General features: G+C 36.0%; 1 protein-coding gene across 1 annotated transcript in view; it reads right to left on the reverse strand.

Annotated features, from left to right (window-relative positions):
• Window positions 1-19,127, reverse strand: part of LOC109054737 (usherin-like) — a 196,342-nt gene that overhangs the window by 33,802 nt on the left and 143,413 nt on the right. The window contains 5 exon segments of the mRNA XM_042773393.1: window positions 5,751-5,949; window positions 7,059-7,213; window positions 8,463-8,660; window positions 11,786-12,038; window positions 13,094-13,317. Of these exon segments, the coding sequence (XP_042629327.1) occupies window positions 5,751-5,949; window positions 7,059-7,213; window positions 8,463-8,660; window positions 11,786-12,038; window positions 13,094-13,317 (1,029 nt within the window).

Below are 19,127 nucleotides of genomic sequence, written 5' to 3' on the forward strand. Positions count from 1 at the left end.
TTAATTATTATTTATAAATAATTTCTAATTAAAATGAGAAATATTAGGCTTATTATAACTGAACGAATGAATGAATAATACAAAAAGTTGAAGTAATTTGGTGTCTAACACAGCACCTGTGACAAAGATGCAGCTTCAGCAATCAGAACTCTAAATCTGGTTCTAATCCTAAAGCACTTTAAATCTCGCTCTATGCACCCTGTAAAGCCGTGCCTGTGTCCATGGAGCTCTGCCTCCACATCTGGAGGAACGCATGCACCCCCGCTCCTGCTTAGCATGCCTGACAGCCTCTCTCATTTAACCCAAACACAGATCAATGTTTTCAGAACGCTGAGCTGTGTTTGGGTTAAGTAAAGATTTCTGTTGCGCATACTAAACACAGGGGACAACTGCTGAATACTGCCTTTAAAGCTTCACTTTACACATCGCCATGCAAAACATGTCCAGGTGTGTATTCTAGAAGAGCTAGGTTATTATAGTGTTAGGGGTAAGTTATTATAACATCAGGTGTTCAGGGGGGCTGAAGGCATTTGCATGGTGTAAATCCAACCCAATTTAGAGATCAATCTACTTAGGGAAAATAATAGGAAGATTAAGTAATTCAGAAAAATCTTTTGAATGATTAGTCAGAATTAATCTTAGGGAGGTTAGCTTTAGAAATAATATTAGTAAATGCAATAATATTCCAATTTATTATTACTACTACTACTACTACTACTACTACTATTATTATAGGTAGGAAAGGCAATATTAATTTTTTTTTGATAATACTATTTTTATGGACTCAAATTTGCACTTAAAGGAATCATATGTTGTCTAATCACAAGCAGGAATTCATTATTATTAATATGCATGTATATTATTCAAATAAAATAATAAACAACAATAATAATAATAAGATAAATACAACAATCCATTAACAACATCACTCTCATTAAGATTTTGAATTCTCATACAAACTGAAGGGGGCACTCTTAGCCTATTAAAGACATATGCACCTTTAATCAAAATGGCAAATAAATAAATATATAAATAAACAGTAGTTAAAATTTTTTTTTTTTAGCTCTAACCCCTCTAAGCACACAGCGGCCCGTTGCAGCGTGCCACAAAGTGAAACAATGCCGTAACTGTCATCCAAATTGCTCTGTACAGCACCGTGAGGAAGTGTGAGGTAATAAATGATATAAAAAGGTATTTTATTGACAAGCTGCCATTTACTGTTTGCATTAGAGGATATGAGAAGATGATAGGTGCAATCCATGAACGTGGCGACCTGATGAGAAAAGGCCTGCAATGCTTACTCACTTTACCTGCCACATTGATAAAACCTCTAAATAATTAAGTGCCTACTTCCTGTCTACAATTACTTAATGTTTTTTTTTTTCTGTCTGGAGGGGATTATGAAGCGATCTGTGGGCTCCACGTGTCGGCCAAGCTAGGAGACTACCCCTGATGCCTTTTATAGGATCAGTTTCCTCCCGCTCACGCATAATTTAGGAGGCAGAGGTTCTTCTCTTCAGACCTCTCTGAACCCTGAAAAAAGCAACTGCACAGATCTGTAGACAGTTAAGCCAGGTAAAGGGAACTCGGGATGATGGTGGTGCTTGTTAAAAACTAACCAGTGACTTCATACACTTACATAAGATTGTTGCTTATTGTGACATTATGTTTTTCGGTTTTTAACTGTGTAAATTATGTTATAATGCTTAGAATACTTTTCTAGCATTACACTATTAAGATTCACTGAAGATTTGCACTCTAGTGGGAAATATAAATACTAGTACTACTGTATATTAATAAATTATTAATTATTTTGGAAATGTCCAATTAAACGCATGGCTTGCAACATAATTTATATAATTGAGAGCAATAATTCACATCAGTTAATGAAAAGCTATACATATTTAAGATTCTTTGGAGATTTGATAGTTAATTTAACAGAAACTAATTTGCAATGACTACACAATATTAAGAGTTTTATCTCACAGGCATGTATAATTCTCTCATATTTGGACAAATAATTTATATTATTTTTAATAAATGTTTTATGCAAATACTTAAAGCACATGTCATGCTGCAATTTCCATCATATTTATAAAAATAAATAAATCAGCCTTTTCTGCCCTATTTAGGTCAGGTGTATTGTGTTGTTTTATTTATAATCTTAATTTTATCATATTTGTATTAAATATTTTGTAGGTTAGGACAACTCTAACAATTTTTGTTTTTAGTCATTTTGTTTTTCTTATCAAAACATCAACAACAACAACATTCAAAAGGTATTTAAAAAAAATTAAAAAAGCTTTAAACCTTTTTCTCACTCACTACATTTTCCCAATGTGTTGAAACCAGTTAAAACTACTAATGCTTTAATTAATGATGTCTTTAATTTATTTGCTCTGCATTCATTACAATAACAAAGGGGACAGGAACTGTCTTTGTCACTAGGAGTGCTGTCATATGAAAGGAACGGCTCTCACAGTGAGTGTGAACGTGCGCACAGCTCCTGTAGCTACAAAGGGCAGCAAAGAAATGTTTAAACGTGATCACTTTCAATTCCTTGCGTCACACATCTTCAATCAATTTCAGTCTTTGATAGTATGGGCAGATGTAAACTCGCACATATAACAATCGCAATGCAACTTGCTTTGAAATCAAAGTTTTAGTATTAGTTGTTTCAAAGGTACGACAGAGAAAAAAGCTAAATCTCTAATCCAGTGAGTCTAATGTGGTGTTCAAAGTGGCGGCTTTGTTGCCACAGCGAAAGCATGCAGGAAGCTTGAGTGCTTTGGTGTGTGTGTTTGTGTGTTTAATCATGTCAAGTGAGAGAGGGTAAGAAGTTTGCAGGTTTTAAGGAGCACAGAGGTGCTTCCCAGCAGCAGTCTGCGCAGAAACACAGACGCTTAGGCCGGTTGAGTTGGCACACACCACAAAACACTGGTAGGATTTACCAGCTCCGCGCAGAGGGACATGAAAGTCTCAACGCGGCTTTAGAGCCTCTCCACAAAGGAAACCCTGAGCAAAGGCATTTGCAGCCCCTGCCAGCGACTGAACAGCATCGCCGCCACCTCACATCCCAGCCAGCGGGTCCACCTACGCCTGCCATCACCTCCAGCCAAGTCTTAAACACGCCACACTGCCAGCAAGCCAAATCTGCCATTGGATCCCCTCCCTCCTCGCTCACCCCAGGATCCAGGACTGGCTGATTGGTTTGGTACGTTCCTTCGCTGCCAACTTCAGGGCCTTCAGAGGAACAGAGTGAACTATGAAAGCCCCTTACCACCGCTGCTTGCTGAAATATCTTTGGTCGACAGCGAGTTGCAGAGGAGCTCCAGCGATCTGAAGGTCCCTGTTGATTTCAAACTTCTTTACAAAGATGTGGCGCTTCCCAGTGGGCCTTCTGGAGTGCACAGACAAACAGCCAGTGGCTGAGCGCTGCTGAAGGCAGGGAGGTCTGAGCTTGTGTTCGGAGAGGAAAACTGGCATTCTTTCTGGCGTTATGGGATGTTAGCGTTCCTAGAGTCAGCTACAGTACCTCTCAGAGGAGCGATTCATTCAGATTAATCCTGACTGGAAAGAGATCAGATGCTCTTCAAAACGATGTGCCCGACTCAGGTTTGATAATCATGTCAGTGATAGTGTCAACAGGATGGAGAGAGAAACATTCTCTTTTTTTCTCTCTGCATGAAATATGCGTTTCATATGGTCTGTATAGACAGACACTTATGCCACAAAAGCCTGTTCAAAATGATGATTCAAAGGAAACAAAATACATATTCCACTAAGACTAAAAATCAATATATTAGTACATAAATATATAATAATAATACTTATTATTATTATTATTACCACTGCTATTATTATTGCTGCCAACTGATTATCTACTGATAATAATAAATTATTATATTAACAGGAGTTGCACAATACTTGCTATCAATATTTGCTGAGAAAAGCCTCCAAACATTACATTATTATAGCAGACATTTTAAAAAAATGCCTGCGTATTTGTGTGAATTATTCTTATCATCATCATTATTATCATTAAGAAATAATAATAATGCCTCGAAATGATTGCCTGAATTTAATTTCATAATATTATTAATAATAATAAAAAAACTGCATTAATGCATGCATCGATATTTGATGAGAAAATCATTTAAAACTCTAAACATTACATTATTGTTGCGGATATTATAATTAGTGACTTTGTTAAGACATTGTGTACAAAAATGTAAAAAAAAAAAAAGAAAAGATGGATTATTATGGATTTTTATTGTTTTTTATTATTATTATTTTAGTACTTTTAGTGATAAAACAGATAATGCTCAGAGAAAATGTAAATCTTCCTTGGAACGATATTTATGAGCACTTAATCTAAATCCCTCTTTCTGGGTGTGCTGGCTGTTGTGCAGCTGTCCTTTGCTATGTGCTGGGCTGTGCTGAGTCGGGCGGCACTGAAAGTGGGAGTGCACCATGCACGTACCCTTGTGGTGGTGACGGATGGCTCAGGGCCAGGAACACTGCTCCTCTCCCAGGCAGATAAAAGAAGCCCCACAAATCAGCGGAGGCCTCAGGAATGATGGGCAGGCTGGCTGCTCATTGCGGGAATCAGGTGTAAATTCAGTCATTAGATTGCTTCCAGAAACAGCATGCATTAATAAAGGCAGGGCACATGGAGGAGACACGGCGGATCCTCACTCTCTTACTCTCGCCGCTGCTGCCGTCAGGGCCAGCATGGGGCAGCATTTAGGGGGCGGCTGCTCTCCGCTGCTAAACTGATTCATCACTTGCTCTCTGACTTTCCTCTTTATTTCTCTCTGTTGCATTCAGTACTTTCAATACCTCTTTATGTTAAAGTTCAACATAACACAGAATGTTGTTGCTTAATAGTCTATAGGTAAAAGATACAAGCTTTTCTTCCATGTTAATCAGTTTTACAGTCCAAAATATACTCCGCCATTACTTAATTACACAAAATTTTGGGATATTTATTATTTATAATTCACCACATGAAATGTTTAAATTATTTATATTACGGTCCTAAAACAAATGATTAATATATATATTAATAAATATATAAAATATATAAATATATATATAATTATAAGTACAGATCCTAAAAATAATTAATCATATGTAACTACTGTTTATATATAAAACAAACAAACAAAATAATATTATTTATTATTGCACTACAATTCAAAAGATTTTTAAATGTTTTTGAAGGATGCTTTATGCTCACAAAGGGTGGATTTATTTGATCAGAAATAAAGTAAAAACTGAAAACATTATTACAATTTAAAATATTTTTTTTCTATTTTATTATATTTTAAAATGAAATTTATTCCTGGGATGGTAAAACTGAATATCCAGCATTCATTAATCCAGTCTTTAGTTTCACACAATCCTTCTGAAATCCTAATAATATGTTATTATTAATATGCTGAATTGGTTGCGTAAGGAACATCTTATTATTATGAGTGTTAAAAAACAGTTGCTTACATTTATATTTAAACTGTTACATTTTTGTGGAAACAATAAAATACATTTTTTTAAATTCTTTGATAAATAGAAAGTTCAAGAGAACAGCATTTATTTGAAACAATTGTTTGTAACAATGTAAAAGTGTAAGTCAGTTTAGACCTTTTTTAATGCAGACTTGCTTAATATTTTTTTTCTTAAAAAAAAAAAAAAAAAAAAAAAAAAACACACTGACCCCAAACTTTTGAAAAGTAGTGTATTTGTAATACCTGTGACATTATAAGCCATCTCCCCTTCTGTATGTGTGTGGATGACTCCAATGGTGCTCTGATTGATGCGGTACTCCCGGATGATACCGTTCGGTTTGGCTGGAACTACCCAGGTGATCCTTAGGGCCCTGGGCCCCAGCGCGCTCACCACCGGAGCAGCGATTCCCTCTGGCTCCCCCTGGACAGTCACTGCCACAACCTGCACACACACCAAAAAGAATAACAGAGCAATTTGCCTTAATGGAGGCTTGGATATCCTGCTCTAATAGTATGTCACTAGTGGTTTCAACTCTTGTCTTTAGGAGTGGCAGACTATTAGGAAAGCACCGTGAGAAGTGGTTAAGGTTTTTTTTTTTTTTTCGGCTACGTGTAGGCCAGCCCAGCGCTGGCCTGCAGGTTGTGAGCCTGCAGAGTGTCCACAAAGATTAAATCAGGTTCCTCATTCCCACTGACAGAGCTGGCTGAGCAGGGTCCAGCTGAGTGGGAACAGGGTGCCCCGTGGTAATTGCTCCCCTTGTATTGGGTCGGACAATAATTGCAGCTGTTTGGGCAATGCTTGCAGGTGTACAAGTTAATCCTGCTCCACTTAAAAACAATTGTGCAAAGGGGAAGAAGAAAGAAGTACTGGATCACTGGTGGCCAATTGGTCTTCCAGGCCAGACCCTGAAGGTGTGTGGAAAGAAAAATGGACCTAAAACTGCTCTGGGAGGTTCTTTTTACTTTGCCTCTAGCAGATCTGTGTGGTTATTGATAATTGGATCCTAAATTAGACATAAAAGAGAAGACAGACAGGTTAATTTGCTCTTTCATCAACTGAGCCGCTGACAGCTATTACAAGGAGACAACAATTATGGCAGGAAGTCAGCTGTTGCTCTGCTTCCATTAGCCTGCCATTAGAGATATCCTGTGTATTTTGCACTAGCGACATAATATCTGAATGAAAGGGGGAGTAAGACTCCTGCAATCCTTTACAAGCGATTTGTAGCTCTTAGACAATGCTTGTAATACTTGCAGGTAGGACTTTAGTGGTATAGTATATGTTACACAAACACTGAACCAATGTTACACCATTGGTTGAGACAATGGCCCGACACAGCAATATTGTCTCAACTGATAGTGTACATTTGGGGAGGGATTGTTTATTTGGTCAACAGATGGTAGGTTGTGTTTGGGAAACCTGTATGGAAACAGTCATTATTGTTGCAATACCATTTGGCACCAGTAGAAGAACAGAACTAATACACTTTACTGTTGTATTGTACATGATTTTCTGTCTACAAGGATTAGGCAGATGAGAAACAGACTCACTTTTGAGCTGTCTGTGCAGCCGGCGGCAGTACAAGCTCTGAGCTGGTACACATACTCCTGAAAAGGTCGGATTCCTCCCGCATCAGTGAAGCTACGATCAGTGCCACGGTAGCGCTCCTGTCCATCACGCAGGATCACATAGTGACTTATCTCACCTATGATAGTACAAAAAACACACAGGCTCAAAAAGTAGCTTCAACATCTATTCCACTCAGTATAATAGTGAAACTGGTGGACTAACTTTGTTTCAAAATCACAACAGATTGGGTGTCAAGCCGTTTGATTAAGTCCTAATGAGCAATCAGCATGTTTCTTTACATATTAAGTGGCACAGAAGTTCCCTAAAATGAAGCTTGTTATTCTCACTTAGTGTTTATGCGCATGTGAATTTATTTCTTCATAAATTATTCTACCGAGCTATGCAGATTATGCTTAATAACAGGCAGGTCTTCAGAGGAGAGATGATAAAACAATCAGCTAGTTCCACTCTGTCATATCATTACAGCCTGAAGAATAAGCCTGTTTCCAGTTTGTTGAGGGAAATGTGAGTAAATCTTCTGAGAGTCACGACTTCAGGCGTGGATTACCCAAACTGATTCACTCTGTGATTAATCATTTACATAACCAAACCTTCTACTGAATAAACATATGACAATATTACCATAACAGCAAGAAACCACAAAAATGATGTGCTCTGATTTGATCTGATTTGAGGGGAAAAAATAAGTCCAACTATGTAGGATTATTAATTCAAAAAGTTTGTAACTAAGACATTACATTTCCAAGAGTTTCAGTGTCTACCTATAGTTCCTGGCAAAGGTTCAAACAATCACAAACTACATTGTTTTAGTAGCCAGTGTATCCTGTATGGCTATGAAATGTGCATTTTGGTTACTTGTTCTACATTTCCAAGCTGGAAATAATGCTTTGTAAAGGGAAGAAATAATAAATCCTAAATAGTCCAAAACTGTTTCTTTGTCCACCATACATATACAAATACCTGTAGATAGAAACAAAAGATTTAAATTAGTAACTGGCTTAATGTAACTATGAGAAGTTAATTAATGTATAATTTACACAATTCTTAGCAATCAATTCACATTTACAATATCTCTAAACTGATATTTACACTATATTGGAAATAAAATATATATTATAAAAAAAAAAAAAAACACCAGATTGGTGTCATCAGGACCTCAAAGATAGAATATATTGTAACTAAAATAAATATCTTTATGAAATTAGGACAGATTGGTTTCATCAAGACCTCAAATCATTCTCAAATTCATTTATATATAATATTATATTGTAAATAAAATAACATATTTAAAGGACAACAGATTGGTTTCACTCTGCTAGAGGGATGTAATATAAGTCAAGCACCACCTTTTTTGAGATAATTACCATTAGGCTTGTTTGGGGCTGACCATTCAAGCTGGATGATGTCATCACGCAGACCCACATGGCTCCAGTGAGGAGGAGACACAACCAAGGGTGCATCTTCTTTAGTAGTGACAAGAGAGGAGGGACTGAACCCACGGCCAAAGCTGTTCCAGGCACCAATCCTATACTCATAACTGGTGTAAGGGTCCAGTTCAGTGTCTGAAATGACAAACCAGAGAACACACAGTCACACAAACACACACATTTCTCAAATTCTCATGAAACCTTGACAGCACCACAGGAGAGTTTCTACAGAGTCTCAATCTTCACACTAAAAAAAGACTAAAGTTTAAAGAGTACCCAGGGACCCTCCATTTACTGTAATGCTCTTTGTTATCAGAAGTACAGTGGTTTGTTGTAAACGTGTGTTTGGGGAGTCATGGGTGTAAATCTCCGGTGTGGGTTTCATCAGACAAGTGGAGGCACTTATAGGAATGACAGGATGACAAAACACCCTTCTAAGAGGACAAGACACTTCACTAAAAATAAAAATCAACATATGTAAAAATCTACTTAATTTCATAAAAGTGCAATTTTATGTACAAGTACATTAGTAAATATATAAGTAAAATTGTTAAATTATATGCATTTGCTTTTACATTAAGAAATACCAATTTGCTATTTTTCTTTTCTTTTGTAAATACAAAACATACTACTGTACTTCTACTAACTAATGACTAATTAAAGGGTTCAATTAAATTTTAGCTGAAATAGAACTGGATTAAGCTGGAATGCATCTTATTGGAGGAAGATAGCACAAAATAAAATTTGCAACCCTTCTGTAATTTTAAATATTTCCAACAATTTAATGGTTATTTTATCAGTCACAGAGTATCTGCAGGATTTTAAAGCTCAAATGTAAGACTTTTTAAGATCTGCACAAATAAAATGAATAGCATATGAGTGGCGTAGGGCAATGTCTTATGCTAACATAATAAACTGTAAAATGACCGTAAAAAGCATGATTTACAGTTCAGATACAAGTTTTCTCAAAACAAAGTTTTATAAAATGATAAACTTCACATTTCAGCCTTTAAACCATTTTTAAGAAAAGGGATGAGTCAAAAGTATCAATTATTACATTAATTTAAAAAATTATATTAAATACCACATTATATTCATTTAATAAATATATTGAGATTTTTTTATAATGCATTATCTTCTTGTTGATCCACCAGTTCACATTTACAACTCTGCGTGTTTGCAGCGTAAAAACATGGGTTGATTTTCACATTGGTCTGAACATAAACAACAGAACGGCTTATTGAAAATGCAAATTCATTCTCTGCCAGCAGGAGGTGCTTTCGAAACGGCAGAAATAAAGTGGTAACAGCAGTACACAAAACAGCACAGCACCTGACTAAACCTGCAGCGCTCATGTTAATATAATAAAATCATAGCTTTTTGAAATTTAATCGTCACATTCAGCCATATAGCAATTCTAGTGTTTCCAGCCTCAAATTTAAGACCTCTTGAAATCATAATTAAGACTTTCTTATAACATTTAAGACTTTTTATGCCCTTAAATTTAATACAACTAAATTCAAGACTTTTTAAGGACCTGCGGAAACCCTGTGTAAGGAACTGATTAGATTCTATAGTGGGTGTTTCATTCTAGAATGGAGCAAGGTGGATTTTGGAGGACGGTGTTGTCAGAAAAGATAACTCCATTTGAATGTAAAAAAAAATTAAAAATCTATTAAAATAATATAGAATGGTCACAACACTATGGGCACACAAGGATAGATTTAATCAGGGTCATTTCTGATTTCATGTTAACTTTAAAACTGACAGTACCCCAAAAGGCCTCAAGGGTGTTTGCTACACAAAGTCAGGAGGAAGTGAAATCGTTAATATTTGTGTGGCTGGCAAATCAATGCTTGTGCAGCATTTGTCCGAGAGCACTCAGTGTCATCTTTCTCCGGGGTGCGGGTATGGGGGCGTGAGAAACATCTGGAGGAGTGCACGGCCACGACAGGTTTATACGCTTCTGCCCAGATGGTGGCACAGCGCTGACTAGAAATCACTCTCCTCGTGCCAGCCAGCCCCCTCAACTCCGGCATTAGTCTTGATTAAACAGACGTAACTAACCAAATAAATAACACCTCAGATGAGGTTGAGCCAGTAAGAGGGGCCAGCACTGCCCCTGAAAAGATAAATAAGTGTGCGAGTCAAGGGGCGCTCTAAACGCCCTTAAAGTTTTAATGATGAGTTTGAAATAGCAGGTGAGATTTATGACTCACAACAATTAATACACACTAAAGCATCTGGTCTTGTGACCACATAAAATGTGCAGATGTTTACAGTGTGAGGAACATCCCCAAAATGACTGACACTTTCCTTTTTTGTGTGTGCATGAGCCATTCAGTTTGATGTCTTTACATAAAAGAGCATGTTGGGCATATACCATTTCTTGTTTATTGGATACATTTAGTTCTCGTTTGCAGGGCTGTTGCTTAAATTCACAGGGCTCGGGAAAAACGTGGGCTTTCTCTCCGTTGGGCCCAAGAAGGCTGTTCACAGAATGGGCCTCCTTCACCCCCTTCCTCTTGATGATGGCCCTGCTTTTATATTATTATATATAATTTATTATTATTATTATTATTATTATTATTATTATTATTATTATTATATAATAATATAATTTTTTTTTTTTTTTTTTTTTTATTATTATATAATTTTATAATATTATTATTATTATTTTTTTTTTTTTGTTATTATTTAACTGTTAGTCATTTAATTTTTTCACATACAAGGATGTGTCCCCTGATCTGTCAAATATTAAAATTTCCAACACCCCGCCCCCCCCACCCCCAAAAAAGGGAGTGTGTGATTGGGTAGAGCAGGATTATTTTACATTAGTATATATATATATATATATATATATATATATATATATATATATATACTTAAATCTAAGTAATGTTGTTATTTTTCTGCCATTTTATTGTTGTTTGTTTTCTTTAAATATTTATTTTTAACTTAATTTTTTATTTATTTTTTAATATTTATATGTATATTGTAATTCAAAAAAATTTGTAAAAAAGTTTTAGCTGCAGTTTCAGTTAATATCAACACTGTTTATAATAACGCTGGTCCACACACACACACACACACACACACACACACACACACACACACACACACACACACACACACACAGGTATATGTATATATATATATATATATATTATATATATATATATATATATATATATATATATATATATATATATATATAAATCTTGTGTGTAAAGGTACACAAACATTGTTGACCTATTTACCTGTGAAACTGTATCGGTTTGCCATTCCACTGTATATCAGCTCCTCTGAGGATGGGCAGAGCTGGCTGTGGGCGGCAGCAGAAGGAGCTTCTGTCTGGGTGGCGGCAACAGCAGAGGGAGATAAAACGTGCATGGGGACCAGCTCACCTGGTACCCATGTACAGATAGACTGTGCCAGGCTAAAATCACACAAGCCACAGTACGCTCCTACGGCCATCGACACAGGACACACCGTACTGGGGCGGCATTTCTCCTAAAGGACACATACGCACACACACTCTCATTAGTGACAACAGCCATCAGAAAAACTGTTGTGTGTCAAAGTACCCCTGCCAGCGGGTGTGTATGGAGTCCTCTGTCTCAATAAATAGCACGGATGCCCCTTAATGACATAATTACAAGTTAATGACCGCCATCCCAGTTTTCTTTTCTTGGTCTCTTTCTTTTCCTTGTGAGCTCAAGCTGGGTGCGCGATGAGCTTGTGTTACAGCGAGCAAATCTGATTAATGAAGTGTGACTGTGAGTGCCTACTTCCTGAGGAGAGGAGCAGATACATCACTGCTCTGTGCCTCATATTTCCAACCTCCACTTTACATCATGACAGCTTAAGTTTAAAACTCAACTACTTTACTAAAACACCTATCCAGTAACGGTCTTTAACGTGATAATTTATCAGGGCTAAATCTAACAGCTTATAGTACATTTTTAGCACAAAGTACATTTTGGTTTACCATACATGCTTGTGAACAACATTCAGCAGTAGACTTTAGCCATATTTCAAAAACAACAGAAGTAACGGTTAAATTACATGTAAGGATGTACTTAAGACCTACTAATCTTAAGTAACTAAATGTCATATAAATTTAAACTATAATACATTTTAATGTATTGTAATTAACACGCAATTACATATAGTTCACACTTAAGTATATTTCCATAACAAGTACTCTTTTTTAAAAGTATAAAGAACACAGGGTTGATTTGAATACATTTTAAATTTCCCTCTATTATAGTGGGATCAATGATTTCCGATAAACCCACACCTAAACATCCCCCCCCAAAAAAAAAAGTATGGATTAAAGTGTAGCTAAAGTGTGCACCACACATTTAGTCAAAAGTCTAGCTACACAGTACTAATCTCTCCATAATCTGATTTTGGCAAAGCATTGCCATAATCTGAGTTTGAGAAACTAGTGTGACACTACATAACAGCTTGAGGGCAAAGTCTCCACTAAGTCTTCGTCCTGAAGAACTATTGCTGAACGAGCATACAGTGAATATGTCACTCTGAGTGAAAGTGTTAATTACCGGGATGAGGATGCTGGCCGGGGCTCTGTCAGCACACACAGATGTGAGCGGATTGAAGCCCACTCCATTACAACACTCTTCCTCCTGATCAATCACCTCTGACCAGCAGCACTTCAGCGACGCCATCCTGTTCTCCACCACATGGACTTTAGACTCTCCGCCGGGACCCATGCAGCACCAGGAAGTGGATGTGTTGATGTAGTGCTCTCCACAGCAGATGAATCCTATGTAAAACAAATTCATACATATGGAAAATGTTGACACAAACTGCTTTTTAATAAGCAAGAGAACCTCAATCATCATAATCCATTATAATAGTGCTGTAAAGTTATGAATTGCAGTTTAGAACATTTTTTGAATGGCACTTCATCCTGGTACTTCACTGCAGCACTGTTGCCACAGGGAATCTCAAAACTAATCTGAAACACAACTAATAATGCACATGAAACATCTTTGACATATAAACATGACTGTAGTCAGCTCATTTTTTTTTTAAATGCAACATGTGGCCATTAAAGCTCATGGGATGTTTCTAGTGGATGTCAGAGAGCTGTATGCGCAGCTGACATGTAAAAGATGCAGACGGCCGTGCTGCATGAGGAACCAGCTTCACCTGGCGATTTGGCCACTGTCTCCTCACATCAGCACTCAGCACCCATATCTGCATCCTCTCCTATTACCCTTAAAAGCATCACAGCGTTCTCTGAGGCCTGACTCATCATACAAGCACCAGCCTTGCAAACACAGCTACTGTATGTTTGAGAGGGATTAAACTACCTGCATTTACACCACCATTAAAAAATTTGGGGCAAGACAGATGTCTATTTTTTTAATTAAATAATTTTATTATACTTTTATGTATTTACCTAAAAAAAAAAAAAGGATTCTGGATTCTTGGATGAAACAAAAAGTCCAAAAGAACAGCATTCATTTGAAATAGAATTCTTCTGTAATATTCTGTTCATCTAAGAATCCCAAAAAAAAAAAAAAGAAAAAAAAAGTATCACAGTTTCCCACGATAATTTTATTAATAAATAATTTTTTCAATATTTATAATAATAAGAAATGTTTCTTGAAAAATCTGCTTTGCCATTACAGGAATGAATTATGTTTTAAAATATCTTAAAATACAAAACTTTAAGTTGTATTTGTATTTTAATATTTTTTTATTTTTTTTGTATTTTTGATGAATTTTTGATGCAGCCTTTGTGAACAGAAGAGACTTACTAATGCTAGCATACATCGATGTTCAGATTACTTATACTACATATTACTCAATATACATTTTGAGAAAAGCTTGCGTTAATATGCAAACTATAAAACTGTATTTTCAGGTATATGCCAGGAAGTGTAATAAGGACCAAAAAGAAGAAACTGTTCGAACATACTAAAGCATTAGAGATCGTGGGAGAGGGAAGAAAGAATAGAATTTTCTGAGAAGCAGTTTAATATTCTTCTAACAGGAAGTGACTCCTGGTTTATTTCCTTGGGTAAACCATCACTACTATAATTACCATCAACCCCCAGTATGATAAATTGCTAATTGTTTAATACCCTAATCAGCGTTCATTCTTTGCACAGATAAACTGTGACAGCGCCATAAATTTAAATAGTAATTTCACTTAACGGCCGAAATGGTGCAGCAGATTTTTATGCAACGTTTTCTAGAGGCCGCATCCATCACGGCTCTGCAGTGACATAAAGATGTCTGACGTGCTCTAACTCACTTAGGGACAGCAGATGTTGCAGCGCTGCATTTGGTGGCAATTCCCAGGGTGCATTACTTCAGCTCCAATGACTTGCAAATAAACAGCTCAACATTTTTTCCAAAATAGCTCTGCCATCCCATTCCAATCCCTGCCCCGCTGCATTTTTCATGATATTTCATTTAAAGATCAGTGAACTTTGACACCGTGACCTCTTAGCTGGGGATGTCCTTCTATTTTGTTTCCCGCACTCGACCTTGGCATGTCAGCAAAAACAATTCATTTTCCTTCATCTCCACCTTTGTCGCGCTATGAATAGGAACATGAGGGAAAGCCTCTGCCCCTCTAAATCTGGTGTAGGCACCGCGCAAAAACATGAGCACCCTTTTAGCTCACGCTTTGGTTTTTTCAAGCACCACAAAATGATTTAGCTAATCTTCAGATTTATGATGGATTTGCATACATTCATTAGAGTGCGAGTGAACGCAGGCGAGCATAAGGTGCTTAGGCTGTGTGAATTAAGGTTCATTCACTTAATGATAAGTAAATATTTAGCGTGCAATGAGTAACTGATAAAAATGTGTGCTGTGGCTTACACAAGCCTTTGGATAGTAAAACTAAAACTTTGAACAAACAAAAGGACTTAAAAAAAAAAAATTAATAATGGCTGAGCACATTCAAAGTCATACTTGGAGCAAATGAACTTCATAGTGCTCTAGCTTTACATAGTGAACATTACAATTTTTTTGAAAGAAAATGTGCTTTTTTGCTCTATTAATCCATTTTTTTTCAAATGATCATTTGCAAGCATTTTTAACTCATTTGTCAGTTGCATGTTACATGCTACAGTATGTATTTATTTTGGTTAAATAAAATATACTTTAGCCACTGGAGGAACAGAAAAAAAGGAATGTTTCAAAGCTATCAAATGGTCAGTTTAAAAAACATTGTTCCCTGGTTGTTTTATTCATTTATTTATTCCAAGCATTCCTGAGGGAGAGGTGAAAGGACAGCACATTAAACTGACTTTCATCCTTTCATCCACTGGTGGCGGTTGCGTGTGACAAAAAGTGCTTGGGCAGCAGTAATATTTTCACTGCTCTTTGGGGAATCTGAAAGGAGGAACAAAAGGGGGAGATTTAAGTTTGAACATAAAACTTTTAATGCACATGACAGAAATGCAAAAAATAGTACTTCTGAGTATCACTTGGTTGCTCTAGTCTTTTTTTTTTTTGAGGACCTCATTCTGAACCCTATACAAAACTGAACTTCTACTTTTGAAATAAAATAAAGTTTTGAGATTAAACCGTAAGGAGCAATTAACTAAGAATGTGTATTTGCATTCCACTGCACTGTCTCTCTATTGTTTTTTATTTACACATGCTATATGGACGTGTTTGACCGTGCTCAAGTCTTTTTCATGATGCAGTGTTCTATCCATCCATCCATCCATCCATCCATCCAAATTAACATTTGAAAAACATTTAACATTAACAATTAATGATCTTGACCGTCGAACCATCACCATCAGTGGTCTGATGCCACTATTCCTAAACCAAACAAAAAAGCATTAGGAGTCTGTACTTTGTGATTAGTAGTTGAGCCCTGCAAAATGCTTTAATTGCTCAAAGATATTAGCTGAGATTATTAGGCATGATTAAAGTAAGAAAAGCTGTCATCAGAAAACGGTCTTAATCTGTATGATCTCCAATCCATCTCAGCAAAAAAGATCCAGACGTGTGTGTTCAGAATGATTCCCTTTCTGGCATTCATGTCTTGTCATTTGCAAGACAGTTTTGGCAGAACCAATATGAGGACATATGAGCCATGATGAAGCACTCGTGCAGTAACAAATACAACGCAGACACTGATGCATTCAGCCACCGGGATCATTTCCACTCGCAAATGCTCATTGTGTCCTTGAGAACATATTTAATTATTGCACTTTTTTGACATCGTCACAGCCATTTCCACACCCACTCTTATGATCCTTGTCTCTCTTACACACATACACAGCTCTAAAGCTTTTAACACTTAAATGGAGTAAGATATTCAGATATAACCTTGACTGTGATACACGCACTGTGCTTTTAAGCAAAGCTCTGTACATAAGCAGATATTAAAAGAGCTCTCTGTATGACACCAAGCCTCCAGATGCAGAAAACCCTGTAATCCAAATCTAAACTTTAAACAGGACAGCGGGTCATTCACAGTAATACCCTGTATTACTGAAGGCTATTGTCTAACCTGTTTCTCATGTCTCAAATGGAAACATTCAGAAGACTGGATTGGATTTCGACAGTTTAAAGGCTTTCGTAACTTGTCATGGTGGATGATGAAATGTTTCACAGTTCACCTTCAAACAGATGTCTTTGTTTCCGTAACTGTGAAATCTTGGTTATAATTTGGGTTATAATTAAGCAACATTGATAAAATTGCAATGATTGTTATGTGTTCTATTTGGTTATGATGTTTTCTAAGCCTGTGTCATTAGAATTGCAAAACAGTGTTAGAGTTGGAAAGTTTGATTGAATTTTATTGCTTCACTCAAAAATGTTCAAAGATTTTTATAATTTTTCATACAGTATATTAAAAGGTTTAAAATAAATACTGCTTTTTTGTTGTAAAAATAGAATGGAAAACAGATTTAAAAAAGTGATTTAGTTATTTTCATTAAACATACAGAATCTAAATGATCAGAAAAATATTTAATAACAGAAAAAAAATCATGCACTATGTAATATACCAATAGCAAATAATATTTATGATATCTAATATTTCATTATAATATATTATTTATCACAATATAATATAATATAATATTTATTTTTAATGTAAACAATGTCAATGATACTATAAAATTTGGTGTTTGTTGTCAAACAAAACTCTGTAATCATCCATCAAAAAGCAAAATACTAGAGACTTTGTATGGCACATAATGCTGTTTTAATTGATTTATTATCTGGCTTACTGATCGATTGATTTTTTCTTTAGTGATTTATACACCGTGCCCAAAAGGTGACATTGTTAATTTTCTTTTGTAATTTGACTAATAACAGTTCTTTTGAGACTGGTTAAGGGATTGGTTCACAGGCAGCTTTTCAAACAGCTGATGGCTGTCTCTAACAATTCCGTCTCCGCTGTGCCGGAGCACTGCGAGTCCTGACAGGCTAGAGTGTAATGTGTGACAGATCGCACTTTGGGGACCCAGTAATCACATTTCCATCGGCCATCAGCTGGATCTCAGTGGGACATCCTCAGAAAACCGCCTGTGATTCTATTTTCCACAATCTGGAGGGGCACGCACAGCTTAAACACAATGTCACCCGCATTTCTGAACAACAGAGATCAGAAACACAAATAGAAAAACAGACAAATTTCTCTCTGACAACCCACTCTTAAAGACAGGCCTAAATATATATTGCATCTAAATTTAAAATATGCTAAATACACTATAATTCGCAAACATTACTCCAGTCTTCAGTGTCACATGATCCTTCAGAAATCATTCTGATATACTGATTTAGTGCTCAAGAAATTACAGTATAATTTTTGTGGAAAATCTGCTACATTTATTGTATTCTTTCATTAATAGAAAGTTCAAAAGAATAGCATTTATTTGAAATTAAAATGTTTTGTTATATATTGTTTTAGTAACATTATATATAATATGCCTTCACTTATACGTTTAAATTATTTAATGTGTCCTTGCTGAATAAAAGTATATTTCTTTTTTTTTTTATTTTATTTATAAAAAAAAAAAAAAATTCAAAGTCTTATAGAAAATCAGTGTCTTTTGCTGTTGTTGGGATTTTATACAAACAATTAGACATCAGAGGTCATGCGTTACAGTGATTTTACCATGGTTAAGGGGAGTTAAGACACTTCACTTCATGGTAAACAATGGTACAATAGTATGTTCCTGCACAACCGGAGGCTGCAGTTTCAGGACCACAGATCTAGGACCGCAGTTCTAGGACCCTAGTTTTTCGTGACAGCGCCACCTACCGTAATGGGATGATATAGCGATGGCTGCAGTTTCAGGACCGCAGTTCTAGGACCCTGTTGGTTTAGTTTGTAGTCATGTTTGTATATAGCATAATATATTAATCTCAGTAGTATTTGTTTTTAAATGTGATTTTTGATTTAAAATGCATCAGAGGTTAATTACTAAGTGTGCTCTGAGTCACAATTTTAAATTTAAACATGAATTTACACAAAATATAAATGAAAACTGTATATCAATTTTAAAACAATTGTAAAAAAAAAAAAATGGAGAACCTTAAAAGTCTTAGTCTCTTGAATTATACAGTATACTGATTAACCTC

This window comes from Cyprinus carpio, chromosome A17 (assembly GCF_018340385.1).
Source record: "Cyprinus carpio isolate SPL01 chromosome A17, ASM1834038v1, whole genome shotgun sequence".
Classification (NCBI taxonomy): Eukaryota; Metazoa; Chordata; class Actinopteri; order Cypriniformes; family Cyprinidae; genus Cyprinus; species Cyprinus carpio.